The 21,934-nt window shown below is 42.4% G+C and overlaps 1 protein-coding gene and 1 long non-coding RNA gene across 2 annotated transcripts in view; both read right to left on the minus strand.

Annotated features, from left to right (window-relative positions):
* Positions 1–1,017, minus strand: part of LOC122544019 (putative G protein-coupled receptor 139) — a 2,760-nt gene extending 1,743 nt beyond the window's left edge. Inside the window, exon 1 of the mRNA XM_043683034.1 lies at positions 948–1,017. Coding sequence (XP_043538969.1) covers positions 948–1,017 — 70 coding nt within the window. The remainder of the gene's footprint in view (positions 1–947) is intronic.
* A 13,868-nt stretch (positions 1,018–14,885) lies between these two features.
* LOC148136242 (uncharacterized) lies at positions 14,886–21,639 on the minus strand. The gene is made up of 2 exons (XR_015754610.1): positions 20,814–21,639; positions 14,886–17,732 (listed from the first exon to the last, which is right to left on the minus strand). It is a non-coding gene; the product is annotated as an uncharacterized LOC148136242 (long non-coding RNA).
* Between the last annotated feature and the right edge of the window lie 295 nt (positions 21,640–21,934).

The raw sequence follows: 21,934 nt of genomic DNA on the forward strand, positions 1-21,934 counted from the left end.
CTTTAGATATAACCCTTTGGTGAAATTTTAGGTCAATTCTTTTCTTGTCCCGTTTCGTATCCGGTTTGCTTATTAAAGCTCCTGAAACCCAATCCCCATTAACATTGAAGTGGCTGAAGAAACAAGCACAGATCCAGCTTCTCAAGTGAATTTTTGTGAGAAGCAACCAATGTTGACCTATCCAGTATTAGCGATATCCAGCTGATGATTGAAATATAATTAGACTAATTATTAAAATTAAAAGCCAATTCCTCAATTTGATGAGCAGAATATAAAATATATGAAAAGTTTAAAAGTCTTGGATCTCTACACATTTAATAAAGTTCATTATTATTGTTAAGATCTGCCCAGAGAAACTGTTGCACCATATAAATGCACCTGTACATTTATACAACCACTGATTAACCGTTATTACCATTTATTTGACATAACAATCATACTTTAATAATTCATTTTCGAACACTACAGTAAGATGAGCGCATGAAATGCAATTTCCATTGCTGTAATACGTTTAAGAACAGAACAATTGATATTATGACACTTGTGATAAAGTTTTATTCCACATATTACTGAAAATACTGGATTAGATTTATGAAATTGCCAAGAAATTTAATATTCAATAATGTAAGCAAAACTTTTCATGCAATGCCATACATTACAAGTCATAGATTAGCAATCTGATAAATTGCATTTCCTTTTAGGTGCAGCATGATTATTCAATAATATATTTCAATGTTCCATGATACAAGCAAGAATTGCAGTGTGATTTATTATAAAGGTGTAATATTCTATATTTCACCTGCATAAATCTTAGAACCTATTTACAATACTTTACACTCAGACAGCACCAAATGTTTGAATAATTCAGTCTGCTCTATAAAGGGAAGTTAAAACATTTCTTTAAATTTACAGCAGCATAAGTCCATTATTTGTGATCCATTGCTTACCAGGGACACCCACGACAGCCAGAATGGGGTAGCAGATGGCATAGAAGAGACCCTTTGTCGGTGCATGCATGATCTTTCTGAAACTAAGAGAACTAAACCAATTACAAAAGTTGTTGAACTTAGCTCTGTGATAAAGCATATTACTGATAAAGCATATTTATTGCAAGCGGGATTCTCTGGAGGGCCAATTAGGTTGGAAAATACCAACTTACACGCAAATTAACTCACAGTTTAATGCTTGGACAAACCTACACATCCTACCACCTGGAAGTACATTGGAAGCAGATACATGAGAACACGACCACGGGCACACTCCCCACCATGACCCTCAGAAAATCCTGAAATAGAACCACGTCACCACTGCTTCACTGGCATTAACTGTTAAAATAATCTGAAGTCCCTCACAGTGACATCGGCAAAAACAGAGCAGCCCTGCTAGAATCACTGAGATTTTACATAAGAGATTTAAGCATCCCACAAGGATGGGAGCAAATTTCATATTCGTCTGCTCCTAGATAATAGGTAAAAACAATGACTGCAGATGCTGGAAAACAGATTCTGGATCAGTGGTGCTGGAAGAGCACAGAAGGTCAGGCAGCAGCCGAGGAGCAGTAAAATCGACGTTTCGGGCAAAAGCCCTTCATCAGTTTATTCCTGATGAAGGGCTTTTGCCCGAAATTCGATTTTACTGCTCCTCGGATGCTGCCTGAACTGCCATGCTTCTAGATAATGGCCAGAGTGCGACGTAAACCCCGCTCTTTCGTGAAACACACATGATTCTTAGCGTGCTTGACAGCGTGGATACATCCAAGTCATTCCCCCTTCTTGGACCTCTGAGATCATAATCTGAGAATAAGGATCGCTGATGGGTCATAAAGTCGTGAACAAAATGATAGAAAGTTCGAGCAATGACAGTGGAAATACTGAAGCAACTACTGAAGTGGGCACATTCGAATTGAATTTTTATCTGAGATTATCTTTGCTGGTCGTTCACGTTGTACATATTAGCATTCCTGCTCTCGTACCTGTTCACAACATATGCAGGGGTTAGGCCTGCACAGATCCAATGGTGCAATTAATAACGCTCCAGATTTCGGATTAGAAGGCTGTAGATTCGACCCCGACATTGGTCGAGAGCAATTTGCATCTGTTCAATCAGCAAATGTCTCTGAGGGCATCAGAGACGATGACCCACCGTCAGGACAGAAGGACAAGGCCTCCTGATTGTCCCTGCTTGTTCGCGCAGTTCACATTCTATTCCCGCTCTTAAAGAGCTCCTGAAGATTCAGAAACCTGAAAATTGGATTTTCTGTCTTGTTCCCTTTACGTTCTCACGAACCATAGTGCTTGGACCAGTACGTTTGGGAAATTGAAGGTTGCACATGAGCAGTTTTAGGATTATTTCACCTTGTCCTTCTCTGATGACACTGGGAAATTGACTCTGATGTTCTTGAGGACATTTACGAATTCTGAAAAGATTGTCATTCCTGCACGACAGGAATTCAAACCTCGTCCTGGCCTCACGATTTAAATATATGATTTGCATGAGAATGCAGAAGGCATGGTTAGTAAGTAGAGGGATGAAAACAGAATTGAGTTGTAAATCAAACATCATCAGATTATAGTGCAACAGGTTTGTTTGGAAGTTCAACCTTTCGAAGCGCTGCTCCTTTGTCAGGTAGCTACTGGACTAGCTACCGTGTGTGATTTTAAACATTGTCTACCCAGGCCAACACCGGCACCATCGGCACAGTAGACAGTGAAAAACGTTTTCCAAGATTACAAAGGATCTTGATGAAATGGGTAAATGGGCTGACAATTCGAAGATGGGATCAATCTGGATAAAGCGAGACATAAGTAAATTGTTTGGATAAGTGTATGAATAAGAAAATATTGGAGGGCTACGGCCCATAAGCAGACAGATGGACTAGTTTAGTTTGGGATTATGTTCGGCATGGACTGGCTGGACAAAGGTGTCTATTTCCATGCTGTATGGCTCTATGACAAAGAGAAAGCTCAGTTTAGAAGTATAGAAAAGTTGAAAATTGCTCTAGAGCTTGATAGGACTGGAACCTAAAATCTTCTCATCTGGAGTCAATCAAATCATGGTCTCCATGAGTCAAGATTCTGAACAAATTCAGAGACGTTTTTGGTCTTTTCTCGGTCAGCGTCTCAAATCAGGTGACTTGGTTGAGCCAAGCTTTTACAGCGGCGCAGCATCTCATAACAGGTCCCCATTACTGTCAGCCTGTTCTCAACTTTCCTGTAGTACACTGCTGAACAACGTCATGTTATCCCAGTACCCCTTTCTTCACATTGAAACCCGTGATGACATAAGCCATATGGCAAAGCTTCCCGTCAGCATAACTGGTTATACATTGATTATTTCACTAAGAATTTGCTTCCATTGATGTCGCTTGGTCTAAATCCTGGAATACCCTCCTAACGTCATTATGGCTGCAACTACGTCATAATGACATCAACTGCTCAAGGAAATAGCTCATCTCCTCCATCGCTGGTGTAATTACACATGGGCAATAAATCTCAGTGAGGGACGCGAGTATCACAGGAATCATTTTTTTGTAAGTTGTGTTTTCTGATTAGAAGTCTGCAAAACAAGTTGAATGGCAGAGTGAGGGCGTGAAAACAGAAGTGAAATGCATTGGTGACGGGGAGGCATTATGCAGGAAGTGAGTGGAGAGCTGGTGACGGTGCTAATGGGTCAAACTTTACTGTCCACAATTTACACTGACTCCTACATTATTTTTTGTCAATTAACTACAATCATGAGCATCCTCTTATAACGTTTCCTACGTATGTATAAACACGGCTAGTAGAGAATGAACGTATTCCCTTTATCGAGTTAATTTAGGAGGTAAAATGTTACTTTTAAACCAATGCAAAACGGGAATGTCTCATTCTGTGTGTTTTCCGTGGAAACTGTTCAGCTGTCAATTTTCCGTTCACTTTTTTGCAAAACTGGAAGGTGATTGACATTTTCACTGAGCAACACTGAAACAAAAAAAACCATCGAAGCTTGTTTACCAGCTCATTTAGCACATAGTCATCTCCCTTAAAGGACTTTCGACAGCACCATTAAGTAACATGCCGAAGAAATGTAATGTAGTTGAATTGAGCTCGAACATATAAAACAAAGAACATTACAGTGCAGGACAGGCCCGTCGGATCGATGTTGCGCCGACCTGTGAAACCAATCTGAGGCATGTAAAGTACACTACTCCATTCTCGTCCATGTGCCTATACACTGACTAATTAAATGCTCGTAAAATTGGCGAATCTCCGACTGTTGCAGGCAGTGCATTCCACGCTCCTACTGCTCTGAGTAAAGAAACTACGTCTGACATCTGCCCTATATCTATCACCCCTCAATTTGAAGCTATGTCCCCTCGTGCTAGCCATCACCATCCTCGGAAATAAGCTTTCACTGTCGACCCTATCCAACCCTCTGATTATCTTATATGTCTCTATTAAGTCACCTTTCACCATTCTTCTCTCTAACGAAAACAGCCTCAAGCCCCTCAACCTTTCCTCATAAGACCGCCCCCCATACCAGGCAACGGCCTAGTAAATCTCCTCTGAACCCTTTCCAAAGCTTCAACATCCTTCCTATAATGCGGCAACCGGAACTGCATGTAATACTCCAAGTACTGGTGCACCAGAGTTCTGTACAGTTGCAGCGTGATCTCATGGTTCCGAAACTCGATCCCTCTACTAATAAAGACTAACACGTTGTAGGCCTTCGTAACAGCCCTACCAACCTGGGTGGCAACGTTGAGGGATATATGTACATGGACACCGACATCTCTCTGCTCATCTACACTACCAAGAATCTTACCATGCGCCCAGTACTCTGCATTCATGTTAGTCCTAAAGTGAATGACCTCACACTTTTCTGCATTAAACTCCATTTGCCACCTGTCAGCCCAGCTCTGCAACTTACCTATGTCCCCCTGTAACCTAAAATATCCTTCAGCACTATTCACAACTGTACCAACCTTAATGTCATCTGCAAATTTGGTAGATTAGAGTGGTGCTGCAAGGGCTGATTAAGGACTTTTGCCCGAAACGTCGATTTTTCTGCTCCTAGGATGCTGCCTGACCTGCTGTGCTTTTCCAGCACCACTCCAATCTAGACTCTGGTTTCCAGCATCTGCAATCCTCACTTTTGCCTTGCAAATTTGGAACCCATCCTTCTACGCCCTCATCTAGGTCGTTTATAAAAATGACAAACAGCAGTGGACTCAAAACAGATCCGTGCGGTACACCACTTACAACTGAACTCCAGGATGAACATTTCCCATCAACCATCACTCTCTGTCTTCTTTCAGCTAGCCAATTTCTAATCCAAACCGCTAAATCACCCTCAATCCCGTTGCCTCTGTATTTTGTGCAGTAGCCTACCGTGGGGAAAATAAACAAACGCCTATGTGCACCACATCAACTGCTTTACCCTCATCCACCTGTTTTTCCACCTTCTCAAATAACGCTGTAAGGTTTGTGAGGCACGATCTACCCTTCACAAAAGCATGTTGACTATCCCTACTCAACCTATTCCTTTCGAGGTGATTATAAATTCTCTGTCTTATAACCTTTTACAACACTTTAACCACAAACGAAGTACGGCTCACTGATCTATAATTACCAGGGTTGTCTCTACTCCCCTTCTTGAACAAGGGGACATTTGCCATCCTCCAGTCTTCTGGTACTATTCTTGTAGACAATGACGACATAAAGATCAGAGACAAAGGCTCGGCAATCTCCTCCCTGGCTTCCCAGAGAATCCTAGGATAAGTCCCATCCGCCCCAGGGGACTTACCTATTTTCACACTTGCCAGAGTTCTTAACACCTTCTCTTTGTGAACCTCATTCCCATCTAGTCTAGTACCATTGGTCTATTTAGAGTCCATGTAGTCCATCTAGTATCATTCAGAGTTGGTCTGAACAATTGCTGCACCTGATTAAGTATGTACTCGATGAAAAGGGAATCATTCCATCTTTGTACTGAAAAGACCAGAGATCTTTTCCAGCATATCATGTCTGATACTGACAATTCATAAACTGAAGTGGTGACATGACTTGTTGAAATTTAAGACCAGAAGACCATAATACATGCGAGCAGAAATTAGGCCATTCAGCACATCGAGTCTGTTCCGCCATTCAATATGGCTGATAGGTTTTTCACACCCAATCTCCTGCTTTGTCCTTGTAACTCTTGAGCCCCGTTGTTACTCAAGCATCTATCTTAGTCTTACATATCTCAATGACATGGCCTCCACAGGCTTCTATGGCAATGAATTCCATAGATTCGCCACACAGTGGCTGAAGAAGTTTCTCCTTATCTCTATTTGAAAAGGTCTTCCTTTTACGCTCAGACTTCATCAGATCCTTGTCTTTCCTACCAATGGAAGCACCTTCCCAACATTTACTCTGTCCTGGCCATTCAGTATTCTGTCTGTTTCAATTAGATCATCTTCCTAAACTGCACCGAGTATAAACACAGAGCCCACCAATATTTCTCATAGGTTCAGTTTTTCCTTCCTTGTACGATTCTTGTGAACTTTCTCTGAGCACGTTCCAGGGTCAGTACATGCTTTTTGAGATATGGAGACCGAAACTGCACAGAATACTCCAAATGTGGTCGGACCAGAGCCTTATAGAAACACAGAAGTACACCTTGCCTTTATATTGAAGTCTTCTCAAAATAAGTGACATAATTGCATTTTCCTTCCTAACTCCTGGCTCAACCTGCAAGTTTACCTTGAGAGAATCCTGCAGGAGAACTCTGAAGTTTTGTTGCACTTCAGACTTCTGAATTATCTACACATTTTGAAAATAGGTCATGCCTCTATTTTTCCTGTGGAAGCTCTTTTTGCTGGCCTGCCTGTTTGCAGCCATTTAGTCAGTCATGATATTGCTCTTGCCTAGCTTAATCCCTCGCCCTGGGTGGCCTCTAGCAAACTAGAATATTCTGCATCAACTGCACAACTTCTGCTTTTCCCACATAACTTCTACTTTGCTTATCTGCAGCCACCTGTGAGGCAAAACCATAACCCAGCCAGACGTTATCATCGGGTGGATGTAGAATCTGGAGTGTGCATTGACTCATGATCTGAGAACAATAGTTTGTTATGGACAGTCTTAGAAGGCCGACCTTGGACTCTGCCTGTTGTATAGCCAAGTAGGGCCTCTAGTGACTATTTTGTGATTTTGCATTTGATTGAGGAATTACCAGCTCAGTGTCTGTTGTACTAAATAAATCCACAGCGATCTGGAACATTTTGGAGTAGCATTGGATCAATATAAGGGATGGTGTGCTCCCCATGATGTCATGCAATAGAGTTTCTCAATGCTCAAGGTCTGAGTCCGGAGAATGTCTTCAACACTTCCTACCAAGGTGCATGACCTCACACTTTTAAACGTTGTACTCCATCTGCCATTTCTTTGCCCAATCTCCAAGCCTGTCTAAATCTTTCTGCAGACTCCTCTTCTCCTCAATGCTACCTGTTCCTCTACCTATCTTTGTATCATCCGCAAACTTAGCCAGAATGCCCTCAGCTCCTTTATATAAAGTGGAAAATGGTGGTCCCAACACTGAGCCTTGTGGAACATCGCTTGCCACTGGGTGCCATCCTGACAAGGGCCGTTTTATCCCCACTCTCTGCTTTCCGCCGAACAGCCAAGCTTCTATCCATACTAGCATCTTGCCTTTGACACCATGGGCCCTTATCTCACTCAGTAGTCTTCTGTGCTGCACTTTCCTAAAGGCTTTCTTGACGTCCACGTAGATAACATCCTTTGGCTTTCTCAAAGGATTTTGAAGTTTTGTCAGACATGACCTCCCCTTCATGAAACCATGCTGAGCTTTACTCTATTTTATCAAGTATTCAGAAATCGCATCTTTTGCAATGGATTCCAGAAGCTTACCCACGACTGAGTTTAGGCTAATCCGTCTGTAATTTGTTATACCCCCTTTTTAAACAGGGGTGTCACGTTAGCGATTTTCCAATCCTTTGGGGCTCTTCCTGATTCTATCTATTCCTGAAAGATCACGACGAAAGCGTCCCCTATATCTCCCGCCATCGCCCTTAGAATTCTGATGGAGTCCATCCAGTCCAGGTGATTTCTCCATCTGCAAGCCATTCAGTTTTTCCAGCGCCTTCTCCTTGGTGATGACCACTATACTCAGCATTGCCCGCTCGTGAATTTTTGGTGTATTATACGTGTGCTCCGCCGTAAGGACTGACGCAAAGTAATTACTCAGGTCCTCAGCCATTTTCCAGCGGGCCACTCTCCACTTTTGCCTCTCTTCCTTTACCTGAGACAAGTGCTGAGATCCGCTGAAACGGTGTGAACTGCTGCTGATGTTTCGTTTCCTGCTTCGTTCCCTTCCACTATTGTTCGTGCCTTAATTTGAGCTTGAAGAGATTATTTACACCATCGCCATACTCCATTTTTTCGTCGATGAATTTCACGCTGAATTTGCGCTCGTTTGAGGTCATCTGTCCGCACTGATATTTAACATGCCGTCCTGTACACTTCAGACCTGATGATAAGCACCTTGAAGGGGAATTCGATCTACGTGTACTGAAGATAAAGTTAAAGCAATTAAATGCGTCATCGCTGAGTTTAACCATGCTGATTTTGATCCGAGCTTAAAAATGTGTTGCTGGAAAAGCGCAGCAGGTCAGGCAGCATCCAAAGAACAGGAGAATCGACGTTTCGAGGAATCCTGAAGAAGGGCTTATGCCCGAAACGTCGATTCTCCTGCTCCTTGGATGCTGCCTGACCTGCTGCGCTTTTCCAGCAACACATTTTTAAGCTCGGATCCCCAGCATCTGCAGCCCTAGTTGATTTTGACCCGTCAAAGCTTCTATCAAAAATTGCGAGAATGAATGTGACCACATTAGGCGAATTGGCCACCCTAAATTGCGCTGAGGGATGTGTAGTTCAGGCGCTTTCGTCAAGGGAAATGCAGAGGAATAGGGGAGGGGGATGAGTCGAGGTGTGGACTTGATGAGCCGTTTCCACACTGTGGAGATTCTATGCAGATGAATAACACAAACGCACTTATTTGATGATTTATAGAAACGATGTAACACTGCAGACCAGAACTATGTCAGGCTAGAAAGAAAAATACAGAACAGTAACTGTGCGCACAGATCGGAAGCGTCCTGAATTGCACGCGTTCATAAATAAACGTAACTGCGAAACTGGATATGCCCACTTTGAATACAATTAATTAACCTGGAAAATTGTGCTTGGGAAACAGCTAGTGTTACTGGGCGACACGGTGGCACAGTGGTTAGCACTGCCGCCTCACAGCGCCAGACGACCCGCGTTCAATTCCCGACCTCGGGCAACTGTCGGTGAGGTCAGTTTGCACATTCTCCCCGTGTCTGGGTGGGTTGCTCTTCGGTGTGGACCTGTTGGGCCGAAGGGCCTGTTTCCACACTGTGAGCGATCTAATCTTTTTAAAAAGTGGGGTTTTGCGCACTGTAAGGCATTTTCGCTTAGCTATTTTTACTGATTACAGAGTTCATTGCGCTTAAATGGATGTAGAAAGGAGATGCAGAAACACAATTGCACCTGAATAATGATTGGGAGTGAGATTTTGCCCTAATTTCCCTTCCACTTTCGAACAGCTCTGCTCTGTTAATGCTTGTGCTGAAGCAACGTATATCGGCCTTGTGAGCGTATATCAAAGATTCGATATATGTGACGATCAACTTTGAGTTTGCGACTGACTAATTCATTTCCCAATACTTAAACGCGATGTGTTAATTTTACTTTGAGACAATGTCTGGAGCTCGACGGACTTTCTCAGCCATTGAACCGTAAACCAGCCCAACAGCAACAACACCGATCTGTTTGCTTCGAACAATATAATTAAGGTGCAAGGGCAGCAATTCGATATTTCCTTGGAGTATTACGTGAGGCATTAACGTCCAATCATTCAAGATTGTGCAGAGCTTGCTCTCAGCTGCGTAAAGAAATGAATGGAGCAGCAAAAGTTCTGTTGTTTGACATTTATTATGCAGCCCTTGCAGTTCTCCTGGTTCCAGGAAAAAAAGATGGCCGCCGATAGATGCATAAAGTAACCTCTTCTCTAATTTTCTTACATCTCATCATTTCTCGGCTTGTTTATCAGGGTATTTCTGTCAGCACTGATGGTCTACCGCACTAACAAAATGCGTAATCCCTAGTCGCAAAACATCTCAATATTTTTTACCTTCAATGGTATTTCTGCTTTACAGCATATTTTATCTACCTGTTATTCTATCTACATTTAAGAAGGAAATACTATATGGTCAGATTGGATTCAATCATGCCCATCAATTGTTTTCTCTTCCCCAGTACCACAGTGAATGAGACAGAGACAAGGAGCGGAATTTTAACTCACAATCTCCATCTCCCCATTACCCGGCCAGTGCAGTTTCAGGCAGTGACTTCCTGCTAATCTCTGAGAGCTGAGATCCTCCAAAACGCACCAAGCCTCCCAATACACCAAGCACAGGCTTGGAAAAAAACGCAGCGCAATTATCATCCGCTCACCAAATCTTCAAATATCATTGATGCAATCCCTGACTGAGAGAGTCACAAATTAAAATTCGACAAACTTCCCAAGTAGGTCAGGTACCACATACCTTCACTCTGTCGAAAAGCTGATTGCTATGAATTGGAAAGGGCGCTCCATGACATTCACACGAGGCTGTGATTCGTGTTCCGTTGTTTGTCCATCAATTCAATGGACAATTTCACTGGGAATGCGACTGTCATTAGAAATAAATCAATGTGTGGTGTTACTGGAAGATGGCGGGAGATCAGCATGAAGTCAGGTCATCATTCAGAGAGCCAAAGCAAATACGATGCGCGGAGTGCAACATTCTCCCACAATGCAATAATTCTGTAATTAAAAATCATTCTGGAAGGAAAGTCGTGTGCATATTGGAACTACTCTTGATTTGAAGTTTTCCCATGAGATTTCCCTGTGTCTTCTAGATAAGAAGGCAGAACATATTCATTGAGGATTACTTTTGGTACGTCTAAGAAAAGAGGAGGAGGCAGAGACAGGGAGACACGGAGTTTGGAAGAGAGGCCCATTCCAAGTAGCTGTCGAGGGATCTGGACAGTTGACGGAACTTGGGAGAGTGTCCTGCTTCACGCCTTCCTTAGCAGTGTCTAAGTAGCAGTGGAAAAAACGATTGGGACTAGCGTTGATAGATCTGCTATTTTGTAAGGCTTAATCCAGGAGTCGGAGGGATTGGCATATTTTCACTCAGAGCCGGAAAGGGCTGAACATTTGCCCGGAATGGCCGCCTGATAGAGGACACTGTTTCGGTTCGTTGGAGCTAAAATTCAAATTCCATCATTTTTCTTTTGCATACTTAACATTTGAAACATTTAAGGGAAGGGTAGACAGTTTTTTTTCTTTCGAAGTTGTATTCCGAGCCGCTTCATATCGGCCTTATGATACAAAATATAGGCATCAAACTTTCCCAGCACAGAGCGTCAGCAGCACCAATGTGCACAAACAAACGATGATTTGCGCGGTGTGGGTCTTTTTAGGTAAGTTGAAACTTTATTGCTGGAACAGCACAGCAGGTCAGGCAGCATCCAGGGAACAGGAGATTCGACGTTTCGGGCACAGGCCCTTCTTCTGAAGAAGGGCCTGTGCCCGAAACGTCGAATCTCCTGTTCCCTGGATGCTGCCTGACCTGCTGTGCTGTTCCAGCAATAAAGTTTCAACTTTGATCTCCAGCATCTGCAGACCTCACTTTCTCCTCGTCTTTTTAGGTAAGTATATATTCGCTAATTTTTAAGATTCATTGATGGCAGTCAGTGGAGTGGTATGCTCCGTTTGTCGAATGTGACAAGTAAGGGAACATTTGACTGTCCCTGGAAACTATGCCTGTAAAGAAATATGTTTGGATGCGTCTCACATCAGACCGCTTGGATGGGCTGGAGAGGCAGTTGTAGTCACTGAGGAGATTACAGAAGGCTCGGAGTGTAATGGTTAGTAACTTTAGAGAGATGGTCATTCCACAGGTAGAGTCAGGTAGATGGGTGACTTTCAGGAGAGGTAGGAAGGTAGTGCAGGATACTCATATGACTATCCCTTTCTCAAGCAAGTACACAATTTCAGATAAGACAACTATGCATGGTGTTGCGCGGAAAGTACTAGCATGGATAAATGACTGATTAACTAATATAATGCAGAGGTTTGGTTAACTGGATATTTCTCTGGTTGGAGATCAGTGTTGCACGGTGTGCCACAGAGGTCATGTTGGCCCTGCAACTTCCATGATTTAAATAAATGATTTGGAAGGGAGGTGTCATGTATCCAATATGGTGACGACACTAAATTGAGTGGAAAGGCAAACTGTGCAGAGGATGTGGAGTATCTGCTGAGATATTTAGATCGCTTTAGTAAGTGGGCAAAGGTCTGGCAGATGGAGTACAATGTTGATAAATATGAGGTTATCCACATTCGAAGTAAGAAAATTGATCAGAGTATTATTTAAATGATAAACGATTGCGGCATGTTGATGTGCAGAGGGGCTAAGGAGTGTTCAGTGCAAATCACTGAAAGTCGATTTGCAGGTACAACATGTAGCCAGTAAGGCAAACGGAATATTGGCTTTCATTACCAGAGGGATGACTTTAAGAGCAGTGGGGTTCTGCTGCAATTGTACAAAGTATTAGTGAAGCTACGCCTGCAGTATTGTGCGCATTTCTAGTCACCTTACTTGAGGAAGAACATATTGGCTTTGAAGGTGGTTTCATTCCGAACGGGTTACCCTATGAGGAGATTTTGAGCCACATGAGACTATACTCACTTGAATTTAGAATGAGAGGGGATCTTTTAGAAACATATAAAATTATGAAAGGGATAGAGAAAATAGAGGTGGTGAAGTTGTTTCTGCCGGTGGGGGAGACTAGGACTAATGAACATGGTCTGAAGATTAGGGGTGGTAGATTTAGGACAGAGAAAAGGAAGAGCTACTTTTCCCAGAAGTAGTGAATCTATGGAGTTCTCTGCCCAAGAGACCAGTAGAATATTAAACATATTCAAGACACAGTTGGATGGCTTTTTGTATGGTAGGGGAACTCCTGCCATATGGTTATGGGGATAATGCTGGGAAGAGGAGTTTGGATGATGTTTAGATCAGCCCTAATCTTAATGAATAGTGGAGGAGGTTCGATGGGCCCAACGGCCTACTCCTGCTTCATTACTATGATAGTGTAAGTGGAGTTGGGGCAGCTCAGCCTCTCAGAGGACAATAGCAGTGTCATCCAGGTTTTGAGCACCGTGAATGAATCATCTGTTAAGAGGAGTTTGTCAAAGTAAATGGTGCCTTTGACAGAGGGGATTCTGCAGGCAGGAGCACAGACAGGCGTTTCTGCAGTCATGAACGAGACTTCAAGATGCGATGTTGCTCCGTCATGCCAGGATTAAGGTTGTCTCGAAGGCTCTTGCAGTAAAATGTCAAGGGGAGAGTGAGCACCGGAGGCCGTTGAATTCATTGGTGCCAAAGACATAGGTAGAGGAAAGGATGAGATTCTGTAGACTGATTATAGGAAATTGCGTGAGAGGTTAAAAGGCAGGCCCTCAAAGGCAGCAATCTCTGGATTGCTTCCTGTGCCACCTACTATTAACAGAATGAACAGGAAGATAGGACAGAGATGGTGCAGGAAGCAAGGATTCTCACTTTTTAATCATTTGTATCTCTTTTCGGGTAGCAAAAGCCTCTTCATAAAGATTGGGTTTCGCCTGAATGACAGGGGATATTCCCGGTGAGAAGATTTGCTAGAGCTACTCGGAGGGTGTTAAATGAGGGTGAAAGGGAAGGGTATAGAGAAAAAGCAGAATATGGTTCGGTAGGCAAAGAAAACACGTTATGCGCACAGAGCAGGTAAGTGCATGGCAGATAATGAGGTGAGTCTGAGGATGTAAACTACATTTATTTCAATATAAGAAGCCTGACAGGTAAGTCAGAGGAACTCTGGACATGTGTAAAAACAGGATTGGAATACATTAGCTATTCCAGAGACATAGCTGTGGGTGGTGGGTGGATGTCTGTTGTTGCTGGTTCGATGTTTCAGTGCTCAGATCTACAGGAAGGTAAGAGAGGAAAAAGAATGGTGTTTTTGATTAAGGAAAAATACTGCTGCTGCACTTAGAGAAGATATTTCTGGGCATCTTGTAGTGAAGCTATATAGTAGAACTGAGAAAAATGAAGGGTATGGTCACCTTGATAAGATTGTACTACAGTCTCATCTCCCTTCCCCCTGCACCACCCCCCCCCCCCCCCCCCCCCCCCCGCTCACCCCCACCCCTCACCCCCAAGCCAGTGAGAAATTGAGGAATAAATATATAGGAAGATGTCAAATATATGTTAGAATTTTAGGGTTGTAATCATGAGGTATTTTAACTTTCCAACTAAAAATTGGGACTGCCACAGTATTAAGGCTTGAAAGAAACTTGATAAACGTGTTTCAGTAAATTTTCTTTATCAGTATGTAGTTGTACCTAACAGAGAAGGATCAAAACCTAACCCTCTGTGGCGAAATAAGGCTGGGAAACTGACTGAAGTGTTAATAGCAGAGCACGTTGGGACGAGTGATTGTAATGTAATTAATTTAAAACCAGTATTTACTGTGAATGAGATGTCGAACGAGACAACTTCGGGAAAGAAATAATTATGTTTTGAAAACGGTCCAATTTACTGAATCGGAGGTGCTAGAGATTTTAAAAAGGATGAAGATAGATACATCTCCGGAACCGATCAAGTGTGTGCAAGGAATCTCGGGAAGAAATTGAGGGAATACGACAGAAATATTTAAATCATCCATAGCGATATGTGCTGTGAGAAACAAAAGCTCACTCACTTTAATAATTTCAGTCCGAGACAAATATCTGAATAACAGCTTCTTTTTTATTTATACACCTATAGGTGGATGCCTTGTCTAATTACCAGGTATGGTAATTACAAAATGCACACTATATCCAACAAACTCTCGAAATTTATACAGTTTGAATCCCCATATTTTTCCTTATTCCATTGTTTGTTCCCTGCTTCGCTTACGTCACTCATTTCCTTAAGACTGATCCCACAACTTCTGTTTATCCTGTTTTGTCCGTGACAAACTCTTATCTCTGACTCCCATAAGGGTGTTTGACGTCAGTCTATTATAGATTATTGATTAGGCATATCTTTTCTTCTATCAGCATCTATTTCCATCCAGAGGCCACTTTGACCTCTTTAATTAGGGTTTGTTCCTGTGTCTCTGTACAAGCGAGGAGAACAGATGTTTTCCTGTTTGCCCATATATCCACCATTGTTCTGTATTCATGTCTCATGCTCACATATCCTTTCTTTTTGCTGAATATGTATTTTCTCATTTCTATTCTGTATCAGAATTTATACTTGCAGAAATAACATTAATTCATTTATATCCCACAATTTCCCCTTTTTCTTTTCATTACTATCTGTTATCTTCTGCATTTTTGTCTCTTTTTTTTTAAACATTGTTCCCAAAATTCGCAAGCATCATTTCAGAGATTTCATCCATCTTAGTCTCACTCATTTCCTTATTATTTAGTTGATAAAGTTCCTCTGTCTGATTCCCCTCAGGGGCATTCGTTTCATCAAGGCTGTTTCAATCAGCCTCTGGGTGAGCCCTCGTATACAGGGTACGATACAACAGCCAATGGCCACCAATACCCCGACTACTACTATCAGGGAAGTAAGGATAGAAACCACCACCCCCTTCCATTTTCCAAACCAGGATTCAAGCCACCCTGTGAGAGATGTGTCTACTCCTGAATTCTCAGCCAGTTCCTCTGCTAAGGTAGTCAATCCCCGTAAGGCCCGAGTAATTGAACCATCAGGCGCAGTGTTATTAGGAATAAAGGTACAACAGCTTCCTCCTAACATCACACATACACCCCCTTTCTCTGCTAAAATCATATCAAGGGCTATTCTATTTTCCCATGCCATTCTACTCGTCGCATCAAGCTGTTCTGATATTCCTTTAACCGCCTCTCTTGTATAATTTATAAATCGCTGTTGATTATAGAAAATGTAATTTATCCAATCTACATTTTTATTAATTGTTACCCACCAAAAGAGAGCTGACTCAAAGCCTGCTGCAATCTCGTTACGAGCCTTGAATTCAGGTACTCCCCTAGGGACTCCTACCGAATCAAGATAAATCCTGTCATCAAAAGAATTATCTAACAGTAATCTCTTACCCCTTCCCTTTTTCCCTACTATCTTTTCCTTCTCAAATGCCAGGGTAAATGGAATTGCCAATTGTACAATTGCGCATATCCCTTTCCAATCCGGAGGTAGTGTGGGTCTCAATATTTTTCCTCCACAGTACCACCACAGATCCGCTCGGGGAACCTTTAATGCCGAGTAGTTTCCTCCCTTCTCCGTTTCGGTAACATTCTTAATCTCTGTACACAATTTCAGCTCCCCCAAATCTCTCGACCGGCTTGTACCTCGCCTGTGCACACATGACGTGTGATTTCCAACTGCGGCGGAAAATGTGGGGGGAACTTTTGCATCTTTCTCCTCCAAGGGAGGGAACATCAGAGATAGGGAGGTACAATTCCTATCATTCCATGCAGTCTCATCCTGATACAGGGCTATCATACATTTCATGCCCTTCCTGTCTCGCTTCCACCCAAGCGGAAAGGGAACCACCTGGGCCACTGACCTACCGGAGGCACATGCATAGCAATTGCTTTTGTTCAGACTTTTTACAGTATACTTTACCCATTCAACCCAGGCATTTGCATCCCCGTACCCAGTCTCTATCTCGATGGTCTGTTTCAAATCCTTTACCTCTATAATTTTTACTACTGTAGGATCATTGGGAGGGGTGAAAGGTTGTATCTCATTACCCAGTAATTCTACCCATTTTTCCCTGTCCTATGCTAATTCGAAAACAACAGCCCACAAACTCCTTCCTATTTGCTTTCATTTCAATCCCAAATGTTTCATTTAATTGTACCTCATAAGTGCCACCTCCCAAAACCGCTCCGTGCCATGTGGTTTTTCTTATCGTTAAATATATGGGGTTACACTTTTTATCGGGACAATCGGTGCTGGTCGAAAGGGGGCCCGGTGTATTGTGACAAGACCATTATACCAGGTACCATCCCCAAGGCCATCCCCATAGGACTTAAGATGTATCTCTGAGTTGCGGTATTGTCTCTGATTAGCTACATTCCCACAATTTACTAAGCTACATATATCAGTGTCTATTACTTGTGGATTATCAGACTCAGGAACCATTAATAATACATATGAAAATGATATGTGACAAAATCCTAATACCAAGAGGGCTAGCATCATAACTCTAAGCATTCCCAGTATTCTGATCATTATGCTAGAACACAAAAAGGCTTAATATACAATCTTACAGAAATAATCCCGCGCTCGCGTCGCCACTGTATAGTCAATTACTCAAAGTCTCTTTAGTCTGAGTTTCAGCGGGTCTTGCGTTGATTCGGCTGTCCAGACTTCTTCCTCAACTGGAGGGTCCACTGGCCCTTTGATCCGAGTATAATGAGTCCAGCCTTTTTCCGCCGTCCTTATTGCCGTTTCGGTAGTCAAAAGAGCCTGGTACGGCCCTTCCCAGTCTGGCTGCAGCTTAGTCTCTGTCCATGATTTTATTAAGACCCAATCTCCTGGCCGGATGGGATGAACAGCAAATTCAAGGGGCGGAGTCTGTGCCAATAGACCCTGTTTTCTGAGGAAAGATAAAGAGGAGGACAAGCCCAGTATATACTTCTTTAAAAACAAATCTTTAGTTTCGGGAATTGGCAATTCTCCCTGTGTTCCCAGATAAGGTAATTCAAATAAGATTTCATAGGGGGATAGTCCCAAATCTTTCCTCCGCCAAGGGACAAGCCCAAAAGGCATCCTTTAAATCTATCACACTAAACCATTTGTGATCATGAGGGATCTTACTTAATAACATATAGGGGTTTGGCACTACTGGGTGCCTGACCTGCACTATCCGATTTAATGTTCTCAAATCTTGCACCAATCGATAAGTTCCATCAGATTTCCGTACTGGTAGAATTGGGGTATTATAAGGAGACATACATGGTTCCAACAGTCCATCTCTAATCAGTCCCTCAATTACTGGCTGCAGTCCCCGTTTACCTTCTATGGAAATAGGATATTGTCGTTCACAGACAACGTCCCCTTTCCGTTTTAAATTTATTAAAAGGGGAGGGATCTGTAGTTTTCCACGATTCCCTACTCTAGCCCATACTATAGGGTCTATCTCTCTCTCTGCATCCTCTGTCAATATTGCCAGTTGTACAACTAATTCTTTTTCCTGAATTCCAATCTCCAGTCCTAAAAGGATAATTAGGTCTCTCCCCAGTAAGTTACTTCCTATATCAGGGATATACAGCAGTTCCCCTGTGATCCTATCCTTAGAACCTTCTATCATCATAGGTTCAAATACTGGAACAGTAAATCCTTCCCCTTTCACCCCCGAAACAATAATTGACCGTGTAAACATTTCTACTTTCTTTGGTTTAAAATTCAACGATGACCGTGCTGCCCCGTATCTACTAGGGAGATTACCTCCTCCCTACACGGTCCCACCTTCAAGTTTATCAAGGGTTCCTGGTGGGCCCCCGAGGGCAGGAACCCCTGACACCCCTATTCTTCATCATAATTCATAAGCGGAATTGCCTTTTCTTCCCTTTGTAGATCAGGACACTCCCGCTTAAAATGCCCTATCTTTCCACAATAATAGCATCCTGCCTGTAGCGACTTCCATCTCTGCCCCTGTCGCTCAAACCCTCTATCAAATGTTCCCCCTTGTCCTCTCCCTCTCCCTCTCCCTCTCTGTCCTACATGCTGCCTCCTGCCACTCCGGTTGCTCACTATTGGTTCCATTCTCCTCTTAATTACCTCATCAACCGTAGCTACCATCATTTTCGCCTTCTGTTTTTGTCTCTCATCCTCCCTCTTTACAAACACTTTCTGTGCCTCTCTCAACAATTCATCTAATGATTTTTCGCTCCATCCTTCTATCTTCTGTATCTTTCTCTGTATGTCTGGCCATGCTTTTGTCACAAAATGTACTTTCAAAAGACCCTGTGCCACTGGGTCCTCAGGGTTCATTCCAGAGTATTTCCGCATTGAGTCCCTTAATCTTTGCAAGAAAGCTGAGGGAGTCTCATCTTTCTCCTGTCTAATTTCAAAGGCTTTAATCAAATTCTGTGACTTCGGAACTGCCTCCCTTATTCCTTTTAGAATCAGGTCTTTCAATTCCCTCATTTCTTCTCTATGCTCTGGGTTTTGGTTTTCCCACTGGGGGTTTCTGAGGGGAAACTTCATCTCTCCCTGTCCAGCATCCCCATCTCCAATCGGGTGTTCCCTGTCCCATATTTTAATGGCAGTTCCTCGTACAAGTCCCCTTTCCTCCCCAGTAAATAATATATTCAAAATAGACATTAATTCAGCCCATGTATACAGACTGGGCCCCAAAAATTGAACAATTTGTTCAGACAACCCCACCGGATCCTCAACCAGGACCTCCATTTCCTTTTTAAATGTTCTGACCTCCCCACTGGTGAGGGGGGCACTTACAAACCCAATCTCTTTGTCCCCTATGGGCACCTCGCAAAGGGGATAAGTCGTTACGTTTTTCCCCTTTTTCTTTTTTTTAAAGAAATATTGCAATATTTCTAGCTCCCCATAACTTCAAACACCAATTCATCAATTACTGCTTGACTAACCTTCAAAGCCTGTTCCTAACTTATAAATATATTTATATATATTTACGTTCATTTCTTCAGTATTTAATAGTTAAAATGCAAAATGCATACAGTTCCCAATTTTGCAATTCACTGTAATTACCCAGTTTTAGTCCTTTAATTTAGATCCAGAATTAGTTTTCTTAAATAGTCCTGACCAATCATTGCTCAATTACAATACTATAGGTCGTAAAATAATCAGAACTTGCCTTAAAAGAATTTGTCTACTCAAGTTTTTTTTAAAAAAAAACTTCTAATGCATGAACAATGGCTGAATCCAAGGTCACAGATATTAACCATAGAATTTTGCTTTTACTACAATCTAATGTTGAACTGAAACTTCAACTGTCCTCCATAAATCGCTTTTATGTAAAGATAAGAGATTAGTTAGAAACTGATAGTAAGGCAGTCATGATCTGTAAAAAGAACAGGAGTTATCATTCCTTTTTTTTTCATAATCACAATAGAATCCTTAACCTTAAAAGAAATCATGTTAAGTTTCCATAACAAAATCAGATTCAAAACAGTCCTGGAACTCAAGCTCCAGGGAATAAAACACAAACATTCAATCACCAACAAACAAATGTTCACTCAAACCAAATCACAAAGGGTTAAACTTCCTACCAGCTGTACAGCTCTTTACATTCTCTCTCTCTCTCTCTCACACTCTCTCTCTCTCTTTCGCACATTGACATATAAACTCAGATATTCACAAACCCAGTCTTCGTCCGATCTGTACTTTGGCCAGAAGACAGCGGGACGAAGAATGGAGTCCTTAGTCCATACAAAGCAACAATATTTAATCATCTTTCTCCCTTGCACAAGTATTATTTTGCCAATTTCCACAACATCCTGCCCAAAGGACTTTCCGGAGGAATGTTGTAAGGGACCCCGCCTCCATTTCCATTGCCTTTTCCTTACTTTGTTTCCCCGGAGGCTTTTTCCTAACCCAAAGCGCAAGCCATATTGAGTTCCTTCGTTAGTCCCTTATTAACTACTAAAACTCAATCCCGGCCACCAAGGCAATACTTAAAAGTCAATTTTCTTACCTTGGTCTGTGCACAGAGTTGCCTGGCCCCTTTTGTCACCGTATTTTCTATCGAGCTCCTATCACTGTCTGATTCAGATGTCTCTCTTATAGGATTCACATCAGTCACCCAAGGGAGCAGACCAAACCGGGACACGAGACCGCTCCTCAATGGGGAACGGGACGCGTCTTCCCAGTGTCCAAGGCCAGCCACTCCCCCCGGTGATGGAAGAAAATCCCGGACACGAGCCCCCAATTGTGAGAAACAAAAGCTCACTCACTTTAATAATTTCAGTCCGAGACAAATATCTGAATAACAGCTTCTTTTTTATTTATACACCTATAGGTGGATGCCTTGTCTAATTACCAGGTATGGTAATTACAAAATGCACACTATATCCAACAAACTCTCGAAATTTATACAGTTTGAATCCCCATATTTTTCCTTATTCCATTGTTTGTTCCCTGCTTCGCTTACGTCACTCATTTCCTTAAGACTGATCCCACAACTTCTGTTTATCCTGTTTTGTCCGTGACAAACTCTTATCTCTGACTCCCATAAGGGTGTTTGACGTCAGTCTATTATAGATTATTGATTAGGCATATCTTTTCTTCTATCAGCATCTATTTCCATCCAGAGGCCACTTTGACCTCTTTAATTAGGGTTTGTTCCTGTGTCTCTGTACAAGCGAGGAGAACAGATGTTTTCCTGTTTGCCCATATATCCACCATTGTTCTGTATTCATGTCTCATGCTCACATATCCTTTCTTTTTGCTGAATATGTATTTTCTCATTCCTATTCTGTATCAGAATTTATACTTGCAGAAATAACATTAATTCATTTATATCCCACAGTGCGGTGCTGGATGACTGGAGTATGTCTAATAATCTACCTTTACTTAGCAAGTTTGCACGTAGAAGTCTGGGAACTATAGACCTGCGAGTCTGACATTACTGGAGGAGATTCTGAGGGACAGAATTTACATGCTTTCGGCGAGACAGGAAGTGATTAGGGACCGCCATCATACCTTTGTGCGTGGGAACTCGTGTTTTTAAAGTTTGTGACGAAAAAAATAGACGAGGGCAGTGCGATAGACGTTGTCAATATGGACTTTAGCAAGGCCTTTGACAGGGTTCCACAG

The sequence above is a fragment of the Chiloscyllium plagiosum genome, unplaced genomic scaffold, assembly GCF_037043375.1.
Source record: "Chiloscyllium plagiosum isolate Xiang-an unplaced genomic scaffold, Cpla_swu_hap1 HiC_scaffold_46, whole genome shotgun sequence".
Classification (NCBI taxonomy): Eukaryota; Metazoa; Chordata; class Chondrichthyes; order Orectolobiformes; family Hemiscylliidae; genus Chiloscyllium; species Chiloscyllium plagiosum.